The sequence below is a fragment of the Zerene cesonia genome, chromosome 15 (assembly GCF_012273895.1).
Source record: "Zerene cesonia ecotype Mississippi chromosome 15, Zerene_cesonia_1.1, whole genome shotgun sequence".
NCBI lineage: Eukaryota > Metazoa > Arthropoda > Insecta > Lepidoptera > Pieridae > Zerene > Zerene cesonia.
The window spans coordinates 5,276,330-5,298,095 of NC_052116.1; the positions used below are offsets into that span (position 1 = coordinate 5,276,330).

The 21,766-nt window shown below is 31.8% G+C and overlaps 3 protein-coding genes across 3 annotated transcripts in view; 1 reads left to right on the plus strand and 2 right to left on the minus strand.

The window, feature by feature from the left end:
* LOC119832544 overlaps positions 1 to 11,624 on the minus strand; it is a 15,966-nt gene extending 4,342 nt beyond the window's left edge. The window contains exons 1-3 of the mRNA XM_038356207.1: positions 11,329 to 11,624; positions 1,860 to 1,986; positions 142 to 447 (exon numbers count right to left, since the gene is read on the minus strand). Coding sequence (XP_038212135.1) covers positions 142 to 447; positions 1,860 to 1,986; positions 11,329 to 11,407 — 512 coding nt within the window. The 5' untranslated portion in view covers positions 11,408 to 11,624. The remainder of the gene's footprint in view (positions 1 to 141; positions 448 to 1,859; positions 1,987 to 11,328) is intronic.
* A 651-nt stretch (positions 11,625 to 12,275) lies between these two features.
* Positions 12,276 to 15,217, plus strand: LOC119832370 (evolutionarily conserved signaling intermediate in Toll pathway, mitochondrial). The gene is made up of 5 exons (XM_038356040.1): positions 12,276 to 12,849; positions 13,032 to 13,258; positions 13,753 to 13,960; positions 14,237 to 14,359; positions 14,996 to 15,217. The coding sequence occupies exons 1-5, from the start codon at positions 12,465 to 12,467 to the stop codon at positions 15,166 to 15,168; spliced, it is 1,116 nt and encodes a 371-aa protein (XP_038211968.1). The 5' UTR covers positions 12,276 to 12,464; the 3' UTR covers positions 15,169 to 15,217.
* A 141-nt stretch (positions 15,218 to 15,358) lies between these two features.
* LOC119832371 (TM2 domain-containing protein CG10795) lies at positions 15,359 to 17,205 on the minus strand. Its single transcript, XM_038356041.1, has 4 exons — positions 16,771 to 17,205; positions 16,401 to 16,482; positions 16,040 to 16,205; positions 15,359 to 15,736 (listed from the first exon to the last, which is right to left on the minus strand). Exons 1-4 carry the CDS (start codon positions 16,988 to 16,990, stop codon positions 15,614 to 15,616), a joined length of 591 nt encoding a protein of 196 aa, XP_038211969.1. The 5' UTR covers positions 16,991 to 17,205; the 3' UTR covers positions 15,359 to 15,613.
* Between the last annotated feature and the right edge of the window lie 4,561 nt (positions 17,206 to 21,766).

Genomic DNA, 21,766 nt, shown 5'->3' on the forward strand with positions numbered 1-21,766 from the left:
ATATTAAAGGATTTGTCATTTGTTATCAGTAAAGTATTTAGTAGTAGAAGTTTATCAGATGTTCCCTAATCGAATAATTTCAATCAATTTATCTAAGAATTCATTCTATATTTAACAATTTATTCAATCCATTAATCTTACCAGCAAACAGTTCTCAGGTAATCTCCTTGACTGTCACTGTCCGTTTCGTACTGATCCTTTTTCTGGTGGTTCGTCAAAGCTGTCAATGTCCCTTCATAGTTTCTGCTGCACGTCTCATACTCGGGCCTGACCTTCTTCACGCAGTCAGCATGCCTCAGATACTCGTCTTGATAGCTACCGCGCGTGCACAATTCTTGGACCACTTCCGTAATGCCTGCGTATATTCTTCTGAACATCACTTGCTTACTCTTTTCCATGCACACTTCTGTGTAGTTGTCTATGCATTTTATCCCAGCACGAAGTTCTCTGTAACGAAGTTTTGAGTTGATTATTATAGTTTTGTTATTACAACGACGTTTACATAGTTTTTTTATTCATGCACCGCTGCTGTTGGTAGTAGCATGTTAAAATATCTTTTACCTTTTGAAACGTAATAATGTCAGATATTTATATGCTTATATAAACATTACGCTGGGACATGGCTGAGACGCATCAAGAAAGATAATAAATATCACAAATAATAATTAAAAAGTTGTAAAATATTTAAGTGTTCCATTTTAATTCATAACGGATACAATACATTACTAAGAGCTCCATGCAGTCAAAGTATCTAGGTACAAATTAAGAATGCAAGTCACTTTAAAAACTTTAACGGTATTAGTATGCAAAGTTTATCTTTCAGAAAGTTTCTTGCTAACGCTAGTAGTCTTTTGTCAATAATTATTATCGTGGCAAGGAGGAAACGGGGCACTCATAAACTTCTACTTAACTCATACTTCTAAAAACGTTTTAATTACGATAAAGGTCAATTAAATTGATGTAATTGAGTACCTGTCGAAATTATCATCAAAAAAGGTACACATATCTTTGGCTAAAATTAGCTTAACTAAAATTATTGCTGTCATTTAAGTTGGTCTTAAATAGTTGGTTTCTAAGCAATTAACCAGAATTAATAAGGAAAATACTTTCTGCCTTTCGAGAAGCATGTATACAGATTTTAAGATTATATACATACATATACATAATATAAAATTCAATTATATTAAATTCCCAACCAAAAAACAAGGTAAATAAATTATCGTTTACGAGCGTATTAAATATGGATTTATAAAAATATCGATCCTACTTCAAATTGAAATCTTCAACTTCCATTGAACATTTAGTTTGTAGTGGCTATCTTAAGCTCATTGGCCATTCAGCTCGATGGAGCGCTAAAGTTGAAGGGTCGAGCAATTAATTCCAAATTGCTATTTACCGCAAACAAGAAGCCTAAATTAAGATGAGCTGCGTGGGGCGAGCCATTCCGCTACACTTACTCCGAGTGCTGCCGACGGCGCAGTCTTAACAAAAGTTATTCTGCATACCAAACTTCTCGGTAAATGAGTGAACCGTAAATTGGCCGTGATACTGGAGCGTAGTTAGGTGAAGTTATAAAAATTCTAAAATGCACTTGATATTATGATATGTATCATAAGTTTTGTTAAACCTTTCACAGCATTTACCGTTAAATTATTTAGCAATAAGAATTAAAATAATTTTCATAGACCTGGAAAAACAAAGATTTACAATTTTCATAAAGGGTTCGTATGGAATATCAATTCCGGCTATCAAAATATGTCAGCCAATTAAACATCCCTTACTTACTTTGTTCTGATTTATCCCAGAATATTTATTCAACACGTAACTATGCTCATACATATACATTGACTACTACTTACACACAACTTTTATCCAACTCCTCCCGTGTAAGTGCAAATGATATTTCTGGAGAACTTAACACTGGTAGTGCCATGGAACACCTTTGCAGCAAGTCCTCTTCCTTATTGCAGTGCTCCTTAGTGGCATCTGTAGCAATCAAACAAGGAATAACGTTAATTAAAATATTTTATACACCATGCATACAAAAGACACGCTAAGCTAGCTTTAATTAAATGTTGCAAGCCTTCTTTTTCAGATGCACCGGAACATAGGATAAAGATATATCTAAATAAAGAAAGATAAAATTCGCTTTTTGTTTCGGGTGGCTTCATGTTATCTGTAGCCGATACTTAATTGAATTTCAAGCAAATGAAAACAGAAAAAGCAAGATTGTGTATACAAAAAAAATCGCGTTACGAGTTTCAATAATAAAAATAATAAATTAGATGTTATTAAAGTCGTAATATTAAATTTCATCCAAATCGTTGTTGATAAACATCTTGTAAAAACTCGAAACCTTGGCTCTTTCTTAAAAAAAAATCAAATAAATTATTGATTGAGCATAAAGCACCATGTTGTTGCTACGTTGTAATACATAAATAAAGTGTTTACTAATAAGATGGTTCTCTTGGCACTCGGTAAAGCTAAGACAATAGTCTGCAAACTAGGACTAATGAAATACCGCACACAGACAAACAGAATTCCGACTGAGATAGACATTTGGGTAAATCAAACTCGCATCAACGTAATATTCGTGCGGATTGAGCTCTCCGGTATAAATTATCACATTTAAGTGGGATTTATTGCATACTGAGTACCAATGCAGTTATGCCTCCAGTCTATTGTTTGATAGTTTATAGATAATGTAGTACTTAGCACGTAACATCATTTGTAAACTTATAATATTTTGTTTAGTGGGCGTCCGTACGTGACGTATATTATGTTAAATAGAAAATCATTATTATTATAATGTTTCTTTCCTTTCTTACTTTCTTTCACCTTAATTTGAATAATGTTTATTGCATGTATTGTATTATTTTGTATTATTTTTAAACTATAGAAATATTTCCTTATACTATGCAGCAAGGCATTTATTAAGTAACCTAGAGGAAAGTAAAAAATACGTGAACAGCATTCCCACACATGTTTTTAAAAACAAGTTTTTGGCGTTTCGTAATTCTGCCGCTAATAGCTTATTAGCATTTATATTACAACGAAGACCCTCGTATGAAGCAGGAAAGGTTACCCTCGGAAAAAGTGACTTTCCATTATGTAAAATCTTTTTATTTCAAGTTTACTCAGTTGAAACTGTTTATATTAAATTTTAATAATAAAATTTGATTAATTATAAAAGATCGATGATGTATAATATCCTTGTATTAGGTACCATAACTTCCACTGTTTGTTCATGTGTATTATGTTAAACTACGTTATCTCCATTGCGTCGTACGAGATCGCGCGCCGTCGTTCACAATCGAAAAATATCACTATATACGTAATCACGTGGTCTCCACGAGCAATCATGTTTGCTCGCGATTGGAAAAATTCAAGCGAGGTTTTTATTGAACGGAATTGTACCATAACATACACTCTTTCTTCTAAATCAATCGCCGTACTCTTACAACGCGTAATACTGCTTCCGCTCTAATTGAATCGAATGAAATGGAATACCATATTACGTTTTACTATCAGCGAGCTGATAACTAATTCTTAGTAATGGCCTCAAACTCGCATCATGTGTGTCCTGTTGAACGAGTTTATTTTTACCGGTGCCATTCCAACCATGCATTCCAATGGTGGTGGGGTGACGAGCCCACAGCGTCGCTCCCTCTCATTGGCTAATTCATATCGTATGATATTTTGGCTTGTGTGTGTGCGGTGTGAATACGTCAACTATTACACATTTAACGTCGTAGATCGAAGACCAATTTAAGAAACATCTGTATGCCTCGATTGATTGAATTGATCGGATACCATAGGAAGTAAACTTTTCCTACAAATGAGCGAACAATAGATTGATTGTTGACCTTTTTATTAGTGCAAGCATGTGTTGTTTACACATAGCTCAGTGCACGGTTTAAATATGATTTCAAAACGTAGTAATGACGTTATAAGCTATTTTTACTCACGTCTGAAGGTTGAAAATGATTTAAATCAAAACAAGTACCATTAATAAAGTGCTCACGAGGTTTACCGTACCGATTCAAAAGTAACTATCGCCTATATTATTATTTACTGTGTTGATTATAATAATTGTCCAGCGATTACATTAACACTCACTCGCGCCTATCGGTTTTAATATTAAAGCGGGAATTCCGTTCATTGCAAACATTATCAGTAATTCAGTATTACCATAATAATCCAGCCGTAACAAGCATTAAAAGTCAAATGAGAATAATAAATTGGGCATAAGTCGCTAACAGTTCGCGGTAACATGTCGGATGCTAAGCTTTAAATTACGGTGGGGTTTAATCCCTCAACACCAAACCGAAATCGCATATTATATTGTTTCATTACAAATTTGTTGAGCATGTGAAATAAATTGGTAATGATACATTTACATACGCAATAAATGGGAGAATTAAATTAACCAAAGGATTTTGGCCCTGAAATGTATTTTAAACGTTCAATCCCTAATAAAACAATTTAACGAAGAGATAGATTTCCAATTTCAAATTCTTGAAGTTCATTTATCTCATTCATTCATAAAACATCACCATGTAAAGCAATAATCCAATTGAATGCAATCTTTCTTTCTCTTTCTTTCTCTAGAATCTTAGTTTCTAATAGATCATAGAGATTGAGTGAAAACAATCAATTGTCTACTTAGGTACTATTAAATCGTTTGATTAATGCAGTTAAACTATTCTTAACAACGCATTTTTTATATCAAGGAGTTTTTCTCAACCAGAAATGAAATTAAGATTTACGTTTAACGGCGACCGTTTCAATTATACATTTAAAGCAGCTCAGAGAGTTTAATTAAACCATAACTTTCCTGAAATAATAATATAAAATAGTAAAAAAAAAATAATAATAGGTACATAAAATACAGAAAACAATTTAAGTTATTCTTATTATGAATTTTATACTCTACTTAAACATAAGAATGATGGTGTTTTTTTTTTTTCCTTACTACAGGCAACCACTTTTAGTGGATTGTATCACCACCACTTTTATGATTGGATCCAGAAGGCGGTACAATTATTCAAAAGATCAATTCAACTTCAAAGATCTGTGGCCAGTAGAAGAATTAAGAGAAATCATACTCGTACATGTGGATTGATTGATTTCACTCGGGACGGAAAACATGAGCTGTTGCAACGCCATATTGAGCTAATCGAATTAAGCTCAGAATACTATGATGACAACCCAGGGTATTTGGCCTATAACGCTAATGGACTTTGTTTATATTTTCAACACTTAAAATTGTAAAAATAGACGGTTTATTATTATTTATTTTTGACTAGGTGCGCCCCGCGATTTCACCCGCGTAAGTCCGTATCCCGAAGGAATATCGGGATAAAAAGTTGCCTATATGTTGTTCCAGTTGTCCAGCTGTCTACATATCAAATTTCATTGCAATCGGCTCAGTAGTTTTTGCGTGAAAGAGTAACAAACACATTTATAATATTAGTACATACACATTTATAATATTAGTAGGATAGAATAGTATGTAAAGCATACAAATAGCTTCTATCTTTAATAGTCTGTTTAAGTAATGTTTCTTTTAAAATGAGTAAAAAATATATAATAAAGACTATTGTAAGACTATTGTGTATTGTTTAAAGTATGTCCTGCTAATTGCCGTCTTTAAAAAATAGGTTTTTTATTACACATATTAACTCTGTTTATTCCGTAGCGTAATTGAGTAGGTAATATTTGTATGAGTAATTTAGTTGCTATTAACTTTATTTGCGGTTTAATAAAATATCGATAAAAATGTATGTCAATGTAATATTTTTATCATTTTCGTCATACAAGACGTTTTCCGTTGATAAAATCAGCCATCATGGGATCCCACATGTATCGCATCTTTAAAAAACAAGGTAGTAACTAAATGATAAGTTAAGATAAAATCAGTAAACAAACGTGTATTTATTTCCTGAGTATCTGCAGATTGAATATCACTTCGTTTTCTATCAATAGCACAATTGATGGCAAATATTTTTAGCCGCCGACGCAAAATGTGAGATGTTGTATATTATAAACTTATGTATATATGTAGTATGTAAGTTATATATCATACATTTATTATAATTCCTTACTAAAATACGATATTCTCTATGAAATATAACAAAAGAATACAATGTTGTGGTGTGTGTGTTCTAATATCTTGTTATATTTACATAATTGGATTCAAGGCAAAATAATTCATTCGCACCTTGTAAAGTCCACTATAGGTACTTTATTTCCACTTCAGAAGATAGTTTAAGAGTAAACTTAAGAAAAATCGAAATTATGGGCATTTTTTTTATTATATTTAAGTTCATGTTACTTAATCCTATTCTACTAATATTATAAATATGAAAGTTTGTAAGGATGTGTGTGTGTTTTTTGCTCTTTCACGCAAAAACTACTCAACCGATTGCAATGAAATTTGGTACAAAGGCAGCTGGACAACTGGAATAACATATAGGCAACTTTTTATCCCGATATTCCTACGGGATACGGACTTACGCGGGTGAAACCGCGGGGTGCAGCTAATGAGATCATAATAAAACGCTATAAAAATAGAAGAAAGATACTTTATCTCGATATAAAAAATTATTCTATACCCCTTGGTCTCAGCATCGCTCTAGAACTGCTGGACTGATTTTGATGATTATATTTTAATGTGCTTCTATTGCAAAATGTCAGTAAAAGATACGTTGGAAAAGCTTATGAAATTTTAGTGAAAAGAATAAAAAAATAGTAAGTGAAAAGAAAATTTATTGCCTATTGTATTACATATTTATCATGCGTTTAACAGTTCGTACGAACGAAGACGGGACAACGTCCGTGGGGTCAAATAAACCTATAAAAACGCCGAACCACGTGTTAGGATTCTTCGTAACACTTTCATATCGAGTAGAAATAGATTGAATTGAGACTTTCAGAAATAGCCTACATTATAAAAGGTTACATTGCAATTTGCACAATCGCTAATTGTCACGTTACTTGAGGTTAATGAATATTAAACTATCAAGTAATAAAACTTATTAGGATATAAACTTAGTAGTAACGTAGTAACGTAGCAACACAGGGAAATATATGGACAATTAAATGTTAATTTGTTCAATGTCGTATTATAAAAGCTAGCACAGAATGTGTAGTATAACCATTCAATGATTATGTCAATCGCCGTAAAATAATATAATAATTATGGGTGTAGCGAGGTACGAGCTAGTTTTAAAGGTTTATATGAAGAGTTTTGTAGCCTGATTGTCATAATGACAATATAAAATAACAATATAATATAATGACAAACACCACATTCTTGCTAAAGTGAAACCATACATTGAAAACAAAGATCAAAACAATATAATATTTTATATAGGTTCTCAAGTCACAACATATGTTCACAATATAACTATTTTTAACAAATATTTTATCCAAAAGAACTATACCAAGTTGAATGGGACATGGGAGGCATCAGCTTCACTACATAGTATAAAACGAAGTCGTTTCTTTTCCCTATGTCCCTAAGTATGCTTAAATCTTTAAAACTACGCAACAGATTTTGATGGGGTTTTTTTTTAATAGATAGAGAGATTCAAGAGATAGGTTTATATGTATCATCAATTATACTACTCCGAATTTAACGCGTGCGAGGTAGCGGGCAAAAGCTAGTTTAAAGATAAAAAGAACCATAACCCCACGTAAATAAATATGAGGCAAGTAACACTTAAAATAAAATCGAAATGATAACCTCCTTTTAAGAAGACGGTTGAAAAATACATACAAACTGAATAATGTGATATGATTTTTCAATATCACATTATGCAGTTTTAAATGTTATTCTGTTTTTATGTTTATGTTGAATTGTAACAATGGACAATTAAGTTATTACAAAAGATTTACCTTATTCGCTCATATAGAACAGAATATGTCATATTTATATTATCTACACATATATTATAATGAGGAAGAATTAGACTTATTGTTTGTTTGTTTGTAATGGATAAACTCAAAAACTACTGCACCGATTTTAAAAATTCTTTCACCATTAGAAAGCTGCAATTTCGCTGAGTGACATCCTACTAATCCTACTAATATTATTAATGCGAAAATTTGTAAGGATGTCTGTGTGTTTGGTACTCTTTCACGCAAAACTACTGTACCGATTGCAATAAAATTTGGTACGTAGACAGCTGGACAACTGGAATAACATATAGGCAACTTTTTATCCCGAATTTCCTACGGGGTATGGGGTGCAACCGCGGGGCGCAGCTAGTGGGATATATCTACACCGGACGAAGCCGGGGCGAACTGCTAGTTTTATATATCCGTTCTCATATTTATAAAAATTCTATTTCTTTAGTTATTATACAAATACATGACTACGTACGTATTTTAAATATGAACACATATACATATATTGTACGCGTTACATTGACATATATTTAAAGGCTAATATTGAGATCTGAAAACATGTTGTAATGAATGGCGCGGTAGTGACGATTTTTAAATTTATGTAAGGTAGGTATATGAAGGTCTAAGTTTAAACTGAATTGCATTAAACTGTTTGACGTAGGTAATTATTTGCGCAGTTGTAGATGTTTGGCCTGTTTCGTCAAGAGCGTGGGTTCGATCTCAACACGTACACACATACGCTGTAAGAAGTAAATATTTATATACATCTAGTAGACGTTGAAGAAATACATTTTCACGCTCAAATTACATAAATAGATATTTCTATTGAAAACCTTCTACATAATATTAACAAAAACCCTCTTTATAATATTAGTATAGATTAATAAATAAGTATGTATGATAAAATGCTTTAAAATGATTTTGCAAGATCTGTTGAAAGATAGTTTACTTCTTTCTTCTTAAAAGAAGATCGTCTAATTTGTATTAGATCGAATTCAAAAAGCGTATAACGGGTGTCAGTTATTCTTATGTATCAAGCCTAAACCTTATTCTCCCCATTTTCCTCACACTTGAAAAATGTACGTCGAGCACAAAAACGGGAAAAACATGATGAAAAAGAACAATGTATCATGATCCTATCTCAATAGAAGTAACTCCCAAGTGAACAGCTGAGACAGAAAACTGCGAATGATCGCGAAGCAAATCGCCCATTTCACTGATGTCTATGTGCAGTCATTTGTCATTTCAGTCGTGGGATAACTTTTTGTACGGACCGCTGACTTCATCCGAACTTTAGCAAGGAAATTGTGACATTATCACCTTGACATTAACGGTTCCTCCCATTGTTTATCTCCATTCTCTTATTAATTTATGTGGTATATTAATTAAATTACGAAGATAGGATATAGAAGATTTTTTAGAAAATTTTGGATATATGAAGGAAACGGCTGAGATGAAGGGTTCTAAATTGAGCTGCAGTGCGCTTCTATACAATTTCGCTTTACCTGATTCAGAGTTCAGACGTGTGTATTTGTTACCATTTCGCGACCATGCCGATAGATCTGAACAATATTTAGTTCTAAAGTTTATGTGCGTATCGGGTAGGTCTAAAATCGGCAAACATCCAATTTTTATACCCGAAAATGATACAAATAAGCAGAACAGCCTTTGCCGGGTCGGCTAGCAATTTATGAATTTAATAATTTAGGTGTTAGAACTATGAAAATATACCCTCATAATTAAAGTTAATTGGGTTTAATCCATTTGTGTATTAACCAATATTATAAATGCGAAAGTAAGATTGTTTATTTGTATTTCTTTTACGTCACGTCGGAGCGATTTTATGACATGATTTTTGGGTCTGAATATTTAGGAGGCTAGATTTTCAATATATTAAATATATTGACGATAGACTATAGTGACAATAAGGTTACATAATACCGCGGTGAAACGTTTTAGTCCATTAGGACTTTCCTTAGAGTTTGGGCTTTGTTTTGATATAAATAAATGAGGAAATAAGGCAATTATACACATAATATAAACAATTTTTTTTTTTTTTAAAGTATTGAATAATATAAATTATCCCTTTTCGTAAACTGTTTCACTCCGTGTTAACTTTAATTTCACAATAATTTAAAATTGTTTTACTGTTATTTTTAATTGTTTTTTAACTGTTATACCGTTCGAGTTGTATTTTATTTACCGTTAGGTATAATATATGAAGTCCAGCCAATCTCCTGAGAGCCATAAAATACGAAATGGAATGACTGCCGCATACCCGAAACTATAACCATTACAATATAATAATTCGCAATAATAAATTGCAATTAATCGTATTTTCGTATGTGAAATAAGTTTATCGTGGTTTGTAATAGAAACAGGGCTACATAGTTTGCTCTCGACTCTTCTGGTATCTCAAAAACTATTTAGCAAAATTTTCTGTTTATACATTTGTGCGCTGTAAAACATAAATAAGAATATTATTAATACCTTTACAAAAAGGTTGCCTGGAAGAGATTGCTCTTGAGCAATAAGGCCGCCTTGGCCAGCCATGTGTGCCGGCATGGTATTTTTTTGTAATGTTAATATAAATATATATATAAAGTAATGGAGGCCCATTAAAATATGACAACTTTTTTCCATTCACGTTGACTAAGGGGACGTCCATTAATTACGTGAGGCATTATCAGCCGCTTTTCGACAATGTGTGTAAACCATGCCCATTACCATTATCATTGTAGTAAAAATATATTAAAGCAATTGGCTTATGATTCCCTAATACAATACAATATAAAAAAAATAATTTAAAAGTAAACACTATCGACGTTAGGTGAAGTTGATCCTAGTTTACAAAATAAACAAATTAAAATAACATGAGAAAAGTTGGCTGGCTCAATGACTATAATATAAATCGTTTCTTCAAAAACTACAAAGTAATAAATTGACCTACGTACCTAGTTTTAAAACTTGTGATAATATTGTTTGCAATATAGGCAATATATCTTATTTATTCACAATCACAGTTTGCATGTAATGAACAATAATTAACATTGTAAATTGCACATTTATTTATATAACACATACTTTTCAAGGTCAACGTGAAAATTATCATCGATAGAATGTATTACTATATACTTAAAAATAAATCAATCACTAATAAGAAACGTAAAAAATACTTTTACAGTTATTCAAGTATTCTTTAGCTAAGTTTACATGTATATATGACTTTATAATAAAAAATAAAACGAGTCTTACCTATATTACTAATCGGTTTTATATGAAAAAACATGTACCTATTTCCTTTATAAAAAAGAATTAGATGTATAAAACACTTTCCATAATATTTCATATAACTATATGCATACAACATATTACATATAACTTAATTATAAAAGCCTGAAGTCTAATACTTACTTATACGATTAGTTAATACGAGAAATGTTGTTAACCACAAAAATATCACTTCAGTAAAAGTCATGTTGAATAATTTCATAAACTTAAAATAATTATTATTAAAGTTTCACAAATTTTATCAAAATGTAAATATTTTTCAATAAACACTTGCAACGCAATTTTTATTTCCTGTAAATAAACTATAACACTTTCATAAAAATTATTATTTTCGTACTATAACACGTAACAAAACTTTTGAGGAGACACAACACTCCCCACCTATATTCAAGATAAAACTGCTTAATGTTGTTGAAATACGAATCGAAACCCTATTCGCGAGTCGAGTGATGATTCGCGTGACGTGCCACAGTTGAATTAAAGACCGATCATACAAGATATCGAATATCGTGAATGATGAACGGCTGAAAGATTATTACCAATTTGCTGAATAAATAAAACACAATGAATTAATAAGATATAACCATGGCTATATTTTTAGGTTTATGGGTTTTTTTTTAATTTTGATTTTGACAACTGTTGGATTATATAAATTAATTAACAATCCATTCTCTAACAACATGATAGTTTTTGAAAAAAATTGCTTAATATAGAATCGTCTTTTGATATGAAAATATGGCTATATTATATTACATCATTATCTTTTTGCTCACCTAGTCAAAGGAAGAGATAGAATAGTCCCGTGGAATTTCCAGGATAAAAATTGCACCAGATTTCATCCAAGTTTAGTGATTTAGGTGTATAGAGAAGAAGTACAGACAGACAAAAATGTTTTCGTATATACAATAATATTAGGGAGCACAAAACGTGGTTATGACTTTTTATCATCTTTCATTCGATTCTTCAGATCAGTGAATTTTTTTAATAAGGACAACTTTGTAGTCAAATAATCTGTCAGCAAAATAATATTTGTTACTTGACAATCGTTGTCAAATTTTCCAGACCTGATTTGACAATTGACGTTCGATGTGTATTACGTTTTAGGATTTGTGTAATGAAAAATAATAAAACAACATTACAAAATAATAGTAAGATACTAAGCAGAAGTAACTAGGAGCTGTTAAAATAAAATTCAATAAGCTTAATAGATCTGTAGAATGTTTATATATTAATATTTTCAATTTATATTATAACCTAGAATGGCCGGCAATATTTTTAGAAATATACTTAGGCCAAGAATATCTAACGTCTTGTTTAAAAGATGGGAAAGTTCCGAAAAACGTGTTGCTATTCGCGATCCCTTTGCAGACAAACCGGAAAAAAATAAAGAATCATATTTACAAGTGATAAAAATGTTCGAGGGAAGGGATCAAAGGCGACGAGGCCATGTAGAATTTATTTATGCAGCACTTGGACGTATGAAGGAATTTGGAGTTCACAAGGATCTTGAAGTGTATAAGGCACTTGTAGAAGTATTGCCGAAGGGAAAGTTAATCCCCCAGAACATTTTTCAATCAGAATTTATGCATTATCCAAAACAACAACAGTGTGCTGTAGATTTATTAGAGCAAATGGAAAATAATGGTAAATAATTAAAATTATTAATGGTAATTTATTTCAGTAATCTGGTTGACTGTAATGTAATCATTTATGTTTGCTATTCATTCTGGAATGTTATAAAATTTTGAATATTAATGATTGAATTCTACAAGGCTTTTCCTTTTTTTCGTAATAATAGGAACATATATAACAAGACTTATTTACAGCTGTTATGCCAGACACTGAAATGGAACAGATTTTATTGAATACATTTGGACGTAGAGGCATACCACTTAGAAAATATTGGAGAATGATGTATTGGATGCCTAAATTCAAAAACCTTAGTCCATGGTACTTACCAGATAAATTGCCTGATGACACATTGGAATTGGCTATGCTTGCTATCCAAAGGATTACTTCAGTTGATTCTGATACTAAGATCAATGTTTGGCAGGTGAAATATATATATATATATATATACATATTATATATAAGAAAATTTCCATGAATATGTTTCACCGTAAGCAACTCTTCCTATCTCCAAACACAAGAACAATGTAATAAAATTGCTCCATTGCAATGTGAAAGAAAACAAAAAACTTGTATTTATAATTTTAGCAATAATACTGATTTAGGACAGGCTTGTCTCTTGGCCCCTCAAGAATGAATAACAATTGTTGACTGGTATAATATGCCTTGAAAAATGCCTTCTATTTTTACTTGGTCCATATCCTGTATCTGGGTACATTTATTTTCATATTAAGGCTATAGTTGTGATAACAGTTAATTCAGCTATCAATCAGAGATTGGTAATTTTAGGTTAGGTTTTGTAATAAATGATTTATATTGCATATTATTTCAATACCATTTGAGTAATATAATTAAATTGCATTCACTATTATAATGTATGTTAAATTAATAAGGTATGATAATACCACATTTTGTCAGACAGAAGAAATAGAGGCCTCGCTTGACAAGACTTGGGTTGTAAGTGCACAAAGTAGCACTCAACAGGTGCTATTAAGTGAGCAACCTTTAGAAGAACCTCTCGTTATCAAAGGTCCATATACAGTATACCTCCGGGATCAGACTGTAACATATTTCACACTATTGGGAAAGATACGGCCTGAGCACCATGATGACACTGATTTAGATGGTACGTAAAATATGCATATAGATATTCAGTATATTCTTCATGATAAGTATTTATAAATGTACTCTTAAACAATTTAGAAGACAATTGAATGAAAAAATAACATAAAAGAATTAAACCTAATCCCCAATTATAAGAGTATTCTATTTAAATGAATCTTGTGTAGAAGTTACTCTCTTCAAGTTTTCTGGAAAATTTATATTAGAAAATTGCAAGTTATAATTTATACCTGCCAAAAAAGGCATTTTAGAAGAAATTTTAATGACTGAATATTTTCAGATGTAACCAAGATAGGGAAACCTATTGGAATACCAGGTTATATTGGAAAAACAACATTACCTTCTGTAAAATGTACAGTTCATGAACAAGATGATGGGACCATCCTTGCTGTGTGTGCAACTGGTAAACAATACTTTAATATCATCTCATTTATTCTTCATCAGTGTAGCCTTTGGTTATCTTAAAAAATATTGGCTTCATCTGTCTATACAATCAAGACTGGGCAAAATGCAAGCTTTGCTTTGATTGAAATACAAATTAAAAATCTGTATCATAAGTAAAAATCTTAGTGAGACATTTAGAATATAAGCAGGGAAAACAAGATTAATGGATCAGCAAACCTAAGAGTTGATCAACCTCTTAACTCTATTTAAGACTAGCTGCGGCCCGCGGTTTCACCCGCGAAAGCCCGTATCCCATAGGAGTATTGGGATAAAGAGTTGCCTATATGTTATTCCAGTCGTCCAGCTGTCTACATACCAAACTTTCACATTTATAATGGTGGCTGTGGTGGATCACTGTCTGTTCTCAAAAACAAAACATCGTGTTTAAACCAGTGCTTTTAATACTATTTTTTTTTTGTTTTGTTGGCCAATTTTACAGTTATAGTATACAGAATGCTCTAAGCTCAATAATAGGTGTAATATATTAGCAATATTTATAGCTGCTTCACTAACGAACTCATGTGCTGATCACTAAATTAAGGTTAAACATGTATTTAAAATGATAATAATAAAAACTATTAAAAATAATTAACAGGTTCTTCGTCAAGAGATTCATTACTTTCTTGGATAAGGCTATTGGAGAAACACGACAACCCCATTCTAGCTCGCATACCAGTTATATTTACATTAATAGCCCCACCAAAAGACATTGCTATACAAGAGACGCAGCCTGCCATCCAAGATGATGATATAGACAGAGCAGGATAATAGTTACAAAATGTGTAGATAATTGTTAAATACATATAGCTGATGTTAATATGATTTTTATTTACAATTTACAATTATTATTTTAAACAATTATTATAATATTACACCTTAGAAAATATTTCTTGCTGTTCAGAGGGATACTTAAAATGTTTGTATTTACAAAACTATTAACTAATATCACTTGATATTTACATTCATCATACAATATACATTTCTATTTCTAAGAGCAATTCATTAAATTTTTAAACAATATGCTTTAGAATTAAATATATGTCACTCAACTGTATAGTTTCGAATAGTTATTACAGTAAAAATTAATTAATATCTCACTATTATAGATACAAACACAAAGATATTCCATTTAAATTAAACTTATACAATCAACAATTCACTGTTAAGTCCAATCATAGTCTTCATCAAGCTCAAAGGAGATGGTGCCCCACTGTCAGGTGATGTTGTGCCAATCTGCTTGGGGAAGTAGGTACGTTTCATTGTCACTTGTGATAACTTGGACACCAGCTCCATAAAATGGTATCACATATGCTGAACCATCAGATGGACCAACCACCTGAAATTATGAAAACACTCCTTTTAGGTCACATTGTTATCAAATGTTTAGGTCGTAGCCTAGAAGAAATCACATAAGTTTTATGGTTGCCTTCCATGCTGTATGTTTCATTTTTTATAATATTTTATAGTGGCAGCATAATGTAGTGTATAAATAAATAAATCTGCACAAATTTGCATACACAATACTTTAACATGGCAATGAAACAAGCTTTAATCTCAAAGCTTAATAATAATGCAATTTACAAAATTTTCATATTAAAATTGACTAAGGGATTAAAACACTATAGTTATGTTAAATTACCTGGGCAGCAATTAATATGATATCTAATAGTTGTCCCAGGAACATGAATCCCAGTGTACAAAGCTTGGCCAGTCCTATACCTGGGTAACCCAGGTAAAATCTATCCAAACCAAACATTCCAAGAAATACTGATAACAGCAGAGCTATTTCCAAAGAATATCCGTTCCTGAAAAATAATGTTCATATTACAAAATACTACTTTTTACTGCTCGAGTATTCTTACTAGTACAAAAATTATATATTACTTATAATATTATTATTTATTACTTAATTCGTTCAAATAAACAAATTTCATAATTATTTAATGAGATAATAAAATAAGTTTTATATAAATTTATCCATAAACCACAATTTTACTTACGTCCACTTGCAAGGCATTTTCCTTACAAATGTTGAATTGTTTGTCTCATTACATATAATTCTATCTGCAGCTATACATTTGACTGAAATTATCAATTACATTATATTTACAGATTTACACACAATATTAAATCTACATATCAACAGCAAATTTTTTTACACGTAAGTAAGTAAGTTTAGTAAGTAATTGCATTCTGCTAGATTGATGCTTTTAACTTTAAAGACTAGTAAATGAATGTTTAGGTAGATTGTATAATATTGACAGCTATATAATTTTGTGTTATGATGATTCATCTATTTACTATAATAATTAATCAACTGTTCTAAGTATGTATTACGTATATAATATACACATTGTATTTAAAATATACCTTCAGCTTCTCCTTGCGATGGGTCTACTTTGCCTTTTGTACAGCCTCGTAATTGTTGTGTATCTGGATCAATGTGATTTATATTTGGATCAGGGCAAATATATTGACCTAATCGTAAAGTGCTACAATCCACAAACACATAGTTCTCTCCTTTTGCTTCATCGGAAGCTTTACAAATACAAATAAGATAGAATGGTAAAATATAAGCCCAACGCAACATTGTAACTCTTGTTCTAAAGAACGGGTGAATGGTACGAAATGAAATGGTAATTTCTAGTAAATTCACTTATCTTTTAAGTTCCCAACATTGTATTCTACTAAAAGTTATACTCGTAATAGAAATTATTACAAACCACTAGACCTAGTAATTTGTAGACATGTGTAATAACAAAAGAGAATAGTCAATAGAGACGAAATATGACGTTTAGTATTTACTATTTACATTTGACACTTGACACATATAGCACAGATAATATAATGCAATGCCATATAGTAAAGTATTCTATGCTTGACACATTTTACGATGACAACGTCATCATTTATTAGTAATCACTGATTTTTTCGTGAGGAGCGCTCTTCGTTTTGATTAGATGCCCAACTTTACAGTTATATTGGTAAAAGGTAGCTTAAGCTAAAGGTAGCAAGGATAATATTATGTTGATTTGACGAATTTATAAACTTTATTACTAACCGAAATTTTACTTCTAACTAGATATTTATCTTAATAATGAGAAATAAAATTGTCTTTTTTTTTTATGTCGCAATCGGCAATGGAGCTGGTGGGACGCCTGATGGTAAGCGCTACCACCGCCCATGAACATTTGCAGAGGCATAAGGTCCATGGCAGACCATACGCCTCTACAAATGGATTGCCGACTTTAAATTGGAAAGGGATAAAGAATAAAGATTTTTATAGAACCGTCTACATAACCCGACGTTTCGAACACTTTACAGCGAACGTGGTCACGGGAAGACTGAGATGTTACATGTCTTGGAGGTCATACAAAAATTGTTTGTGAACTACCTCCGCCTCCATTTCTCCGCAGTTGGTATGTAGATTGTAGAGTATTTTTCTGGATGTTGGCAGTATTGGCTGATAGTGACTTCTGCTCTTTTGGTATATCTGTTTGGTATGACTGGGGTTTTAAATTCTTGATAACAGGATCCCAGGTGCTGGAAAGCTGTAAACCAACTTCTCTATTGAAATTTGAATGTTTTTTAATTTCATTAGCAATATGTACAAGTCTTGGAAAAAATCTGTTTTCTCTGGCGAGGATTTGTGGTTGGTCGAATCGTAAAAAGTGGTTGTTGACCATCGGCCAAAAAAAAGTATGTTAAAAAAAAAACAATGACTCGTTCGCCCTGAATTTGGGGGGAAGGTGGTTAGAGGAGGAGAAAGGCCACCTTCCTCCATCTCTCCCCTTTTTTGTGAGGAAATGTATTGATTTTGATAAATACAAAATATATATAACTCACACAGTATGGTATTTATTTTCAATATATGGTACCATCGACTTATAAGTACTATATCGAAGTGTGGTGTGTTGTGACACGCTGAAAATTAAAAAAATTACCACAAAAGTCAAAACAATGATATTCGGGGCGCACGATTCAAATACGCACCCAAAGTTTTTAAGGATTTATTCTTCTAAACGTAAAAAAGATGAAAAGAAACATTACCTTAAATGGTAACGTTAAACGTATTAGACCCTACTCAATCTACTGTATTTCTCGGGTTAACATTAGATAAGAAACTACAGTCAGGAGCCCATGTTAACACCGCCGCTGCTAAACTCAGTTCAGTCGCTTATGCAAAACGAAAGATTGTGAACAGATGAGGTTACGGCTAGATTGGTTTATTTTAGCTACTTCCATAGCATCATGTCCACTCGCACAACGTGTATATTAATCGCGCGAACGCCTGGAGTAGACTTCAATGTGTCTGGGAAGATAGGGGAACCACCGATAATGACTGGGGATTGTGGAAACATTATTCGTATAGTTTTCTGAATAACATATATAAAAGTCAGATTTTATACAATGACGAAAGTAGATTTATAAATAATTAGACTGTGTGGGTATATGGAAAGGGGTTGTACTAAGTGTACGCCAATAGACGAGGCGTTTTCTAATATGATTGCAAGTTAAAATATATGAAAACTAAGTTTTATGCTATCACAAATTTGAAACACAATTTTACTCACCTTTACTACCTGTAACCTGCCAAAGCCACCGCGACCCAAGTTGTATTGGCTGGGTTTGCTTATACCTGTATAGGGGACATATAATGAATATTCTTAAGAAAAAATCCACTTTGATTGTGCTATGTTATACTGCTTGTCTGCTGTTATAAAAAACCTAAAAGTGTGATAGTTATTAGTACAGTAGTTAGATATGTAATAATTATAGTCTCACAAAAATTTGTTGATGAGGTCTTTGTGGTAAAGCAAAACTGTTTAATTATTAATTATTATCAATTAAAAATATACCTAAAAAAAAGATGAGGCAACAATATTAAACGTGATCGTAATTTTAGGATAAACGGGCTGATTCTTTCATCAGTGACGTATATTTATAACTTTCCTTTATCATAAAATATTATATAGTTTTCAACAAGGGTCAAAAAATGATTGAACACTTCACTGTATTGAAAGTCCTTCAGTTGATCGAGTGTGCTCATCCCACCCTCTCCATATTTTGAAGCTGCCACTTTGTACTTGAAATAATTGCATTGTAACTATTGGCACGCACTACGCAACTTTATTAAATTGGATTTAAATTAAATTTGTATTTCCTCTCGAATCTACGTCTGACAAACGCGAGCGGTTTCAATTATACCTACTTTGTCTTAAATCTATACTAAAATTATAAATCTGAAGAGTTTCATTGTTTGAACTCACTAATCTCAGGAACTGCTGGTTTGATTTGAAAAATTCTTTCAGTGTTAGCCCCTTTATTGAGGAAGGTTATAGGCTATATATGTACCACGAGCGAGGCCGGGGCGTACCGCTAGTAAGTAATAAGGGTCCACGGGTGCTGGTTAGTATTCGGCTTATAACTACCCGAGAATCCTACGTTGAAATTATATTCATCTTGATAGCTAGATATTACTAGTATAGTATTGTGTTATCTGTGGTACTACTTAAGAAAAAATATGACATAAGGAACTTTACTTAAGGCACTACATACTAATTTAGTAGATACCCTCATTAGATAGAAATGAGCTTATGTTTTTCAAACGGCTGAGAAGGTTTTCACGAAACATAACTAAGAATTATCTAAGACAAATAAGGAAAAATAAATGAACGAAAATAAGTTAATCTGTTTGGAAGATACGATACCACAGACTCAGACGGGCCCTCTCTTTTTGCGTCTAGACGCATTATGCAAAAATGGCTAGGCATTCTTCAAAAATATTTTATGAATTGTGTTTGTAGTAGTTAACCTTAAAAAAAACATATATATTCAATTTATTATTAAATATACTTAACATTATATCATATTAATTATTATTATAATATTTCAAGCTAGAACTTAATATATAAGTAGAAAAGTTTCGAAGTTTCACTACGAGCTTTTAATGTTTTCATCCTGTTTAAATTTTATTTTTCGTTTCTACAGCGGATGTTGGTTGAAACGAATGTGTTTAATCTCGACTGTAGTCAGGTAGAACTGAATCACGGGCACGACTAATGCTCTCAATTCTCGATACACTATGTGAAAGACCAGTCTATCTATCTATTTAGCTAGCTTTGCCTTTAGGAGTTCATTTTTTCATTTAAATATAATATCTATAAAATCTCTCTCAACAACAAGTAATTCAAAATTAAATAATACTTTAAGGTCAAAGTCAAGAATCGAAAGTTCATAAGTCACACCATTTAGGGATATAATACATTGATTACAATTAAAACAAATTTTTAATAATAATATATTGATTATAAATCACAATTTATTAAAAATAAGGGGCCAGCCATGCTTGTCACATTTTAAGAACCCCTTGCCCCATTATGTGTTAAAAGTAAATTTACGATCTACGTAAGTATTTATTATTTCATAAATACTTTATTCTCATCTAAGTACCTACAAGACGTCATATACGTGGTATATTGCGTCCATGTGTATACTTAGCACAGATAATATAATAAATAACACTTTAGACATAAGTGGAAATCAAGAATTCATGTCTTACTAGCTGCGCCCTGCGGTTTCACCCGCGTAAGTCCCGTATCCCGTAGGAATATCGGGATAAAAAGTTGCCCATATGTTATTCCAGTTGTCCAGCTGTCTACGTACCAAATTTTATTGCAAACCGCTCAGCAGTTTTTGCGTGAAAGAGTAACAAACACACACATCCTTATAAACTTTCGAATTTATAATATTAGTAGGATAGGATTAGTAGGATTAAGTAGGTACGTAACGGCATATTATTCAGTTTATATATTTAGGTATATGGAACTTGGGAAAAAACATACTATCCTCTGTTTAATATATTCACTATTTTCAGTTTATGATAATATCCAGTTACGTGAAAATTGTACTGTATAAAAATAAGCTATTAACTTCTTCAGTTATTAAACTTATGCAATGGTCGGTGGGAAACTTGGCCAGACTGATTATACTTTCAGATAACTCGCTAACAAACCGAGATATCTTTTCAATTTTCTGACCAGAACGCGCCTAACGAATCAAGTTTTGTTACGAAGATGGAATAGTCGAATGAATGCATAACTGAATTTTAGTCAGTTTTGAAGATTATTTTTGCTCTTTTAAACATTATTATTATATATTAATGCTAGCGGTCCGCCCCGGCTTCGCCCGTGGTACACGTATAGCCTATAGCCTTCCTCAAAAAATGGGCTATCTAACACTTAAAGAATTTGTCAAATCGGACCAATACTTCTTGAGATTAGTGCGTTCAAACAAACAAACAAATTCTTCAGTTTTATAACATTGGTAAAAATTAATAAAGATCGTTTGAATAAGTAAACCTCAT

What these genes read in the sequence shown, in the direction of transcription:
- LOC119832370 (XM_038356040.1), top strand. Translation starts at nt 12,465, where the DNA reads ATGGCCGGCAATATTTTTAGAAATATACTTAGGCCAAGAATATCTAAC. An exon ending in AGAGCAAATGGAAAATAATG is followed by an intron (nt 12,850 to 13,031) that starts GTAAATAATTAA and finishes ACTTATTTACAG; the next exon opens with CTGTTATGCCAGACACTGAA. An exon ending in CTAAGATCAATGTTTGGCAG is followed by an intron (nt 13,259 to 13,752) that starts GTGAAATATATA and finishes ACATTTTGTCAG; the next exon opens with ACAGAAGAAATAGAGGCCTC.
- LOC119832371 (XM_038356041.1), bottom strand. Translation starts at nt 16,990, where the DNA reads ATGTTGCGTTGGGCTTATATTTTACCATTCTATCTTATTTGTATTTGT. An exon ending in AAAATGCCTTGCAAGTGGAC is followed by an intron (nt 16,206 to 16,400) that starts GTAAGTAAAATT and finishes ATTATTTTTCAG; the next exon opens with GAACGGATATTCTTTGGAAA. An exon ending in TCATATTAATTGCTGCCCAG is followed by an intron (nt 15,737 to 16,039) that starts GTAATTTAACAT and finishes TCATAATTTCAG; the next exon opens with GTGGTTGGTCCATCTGATGG.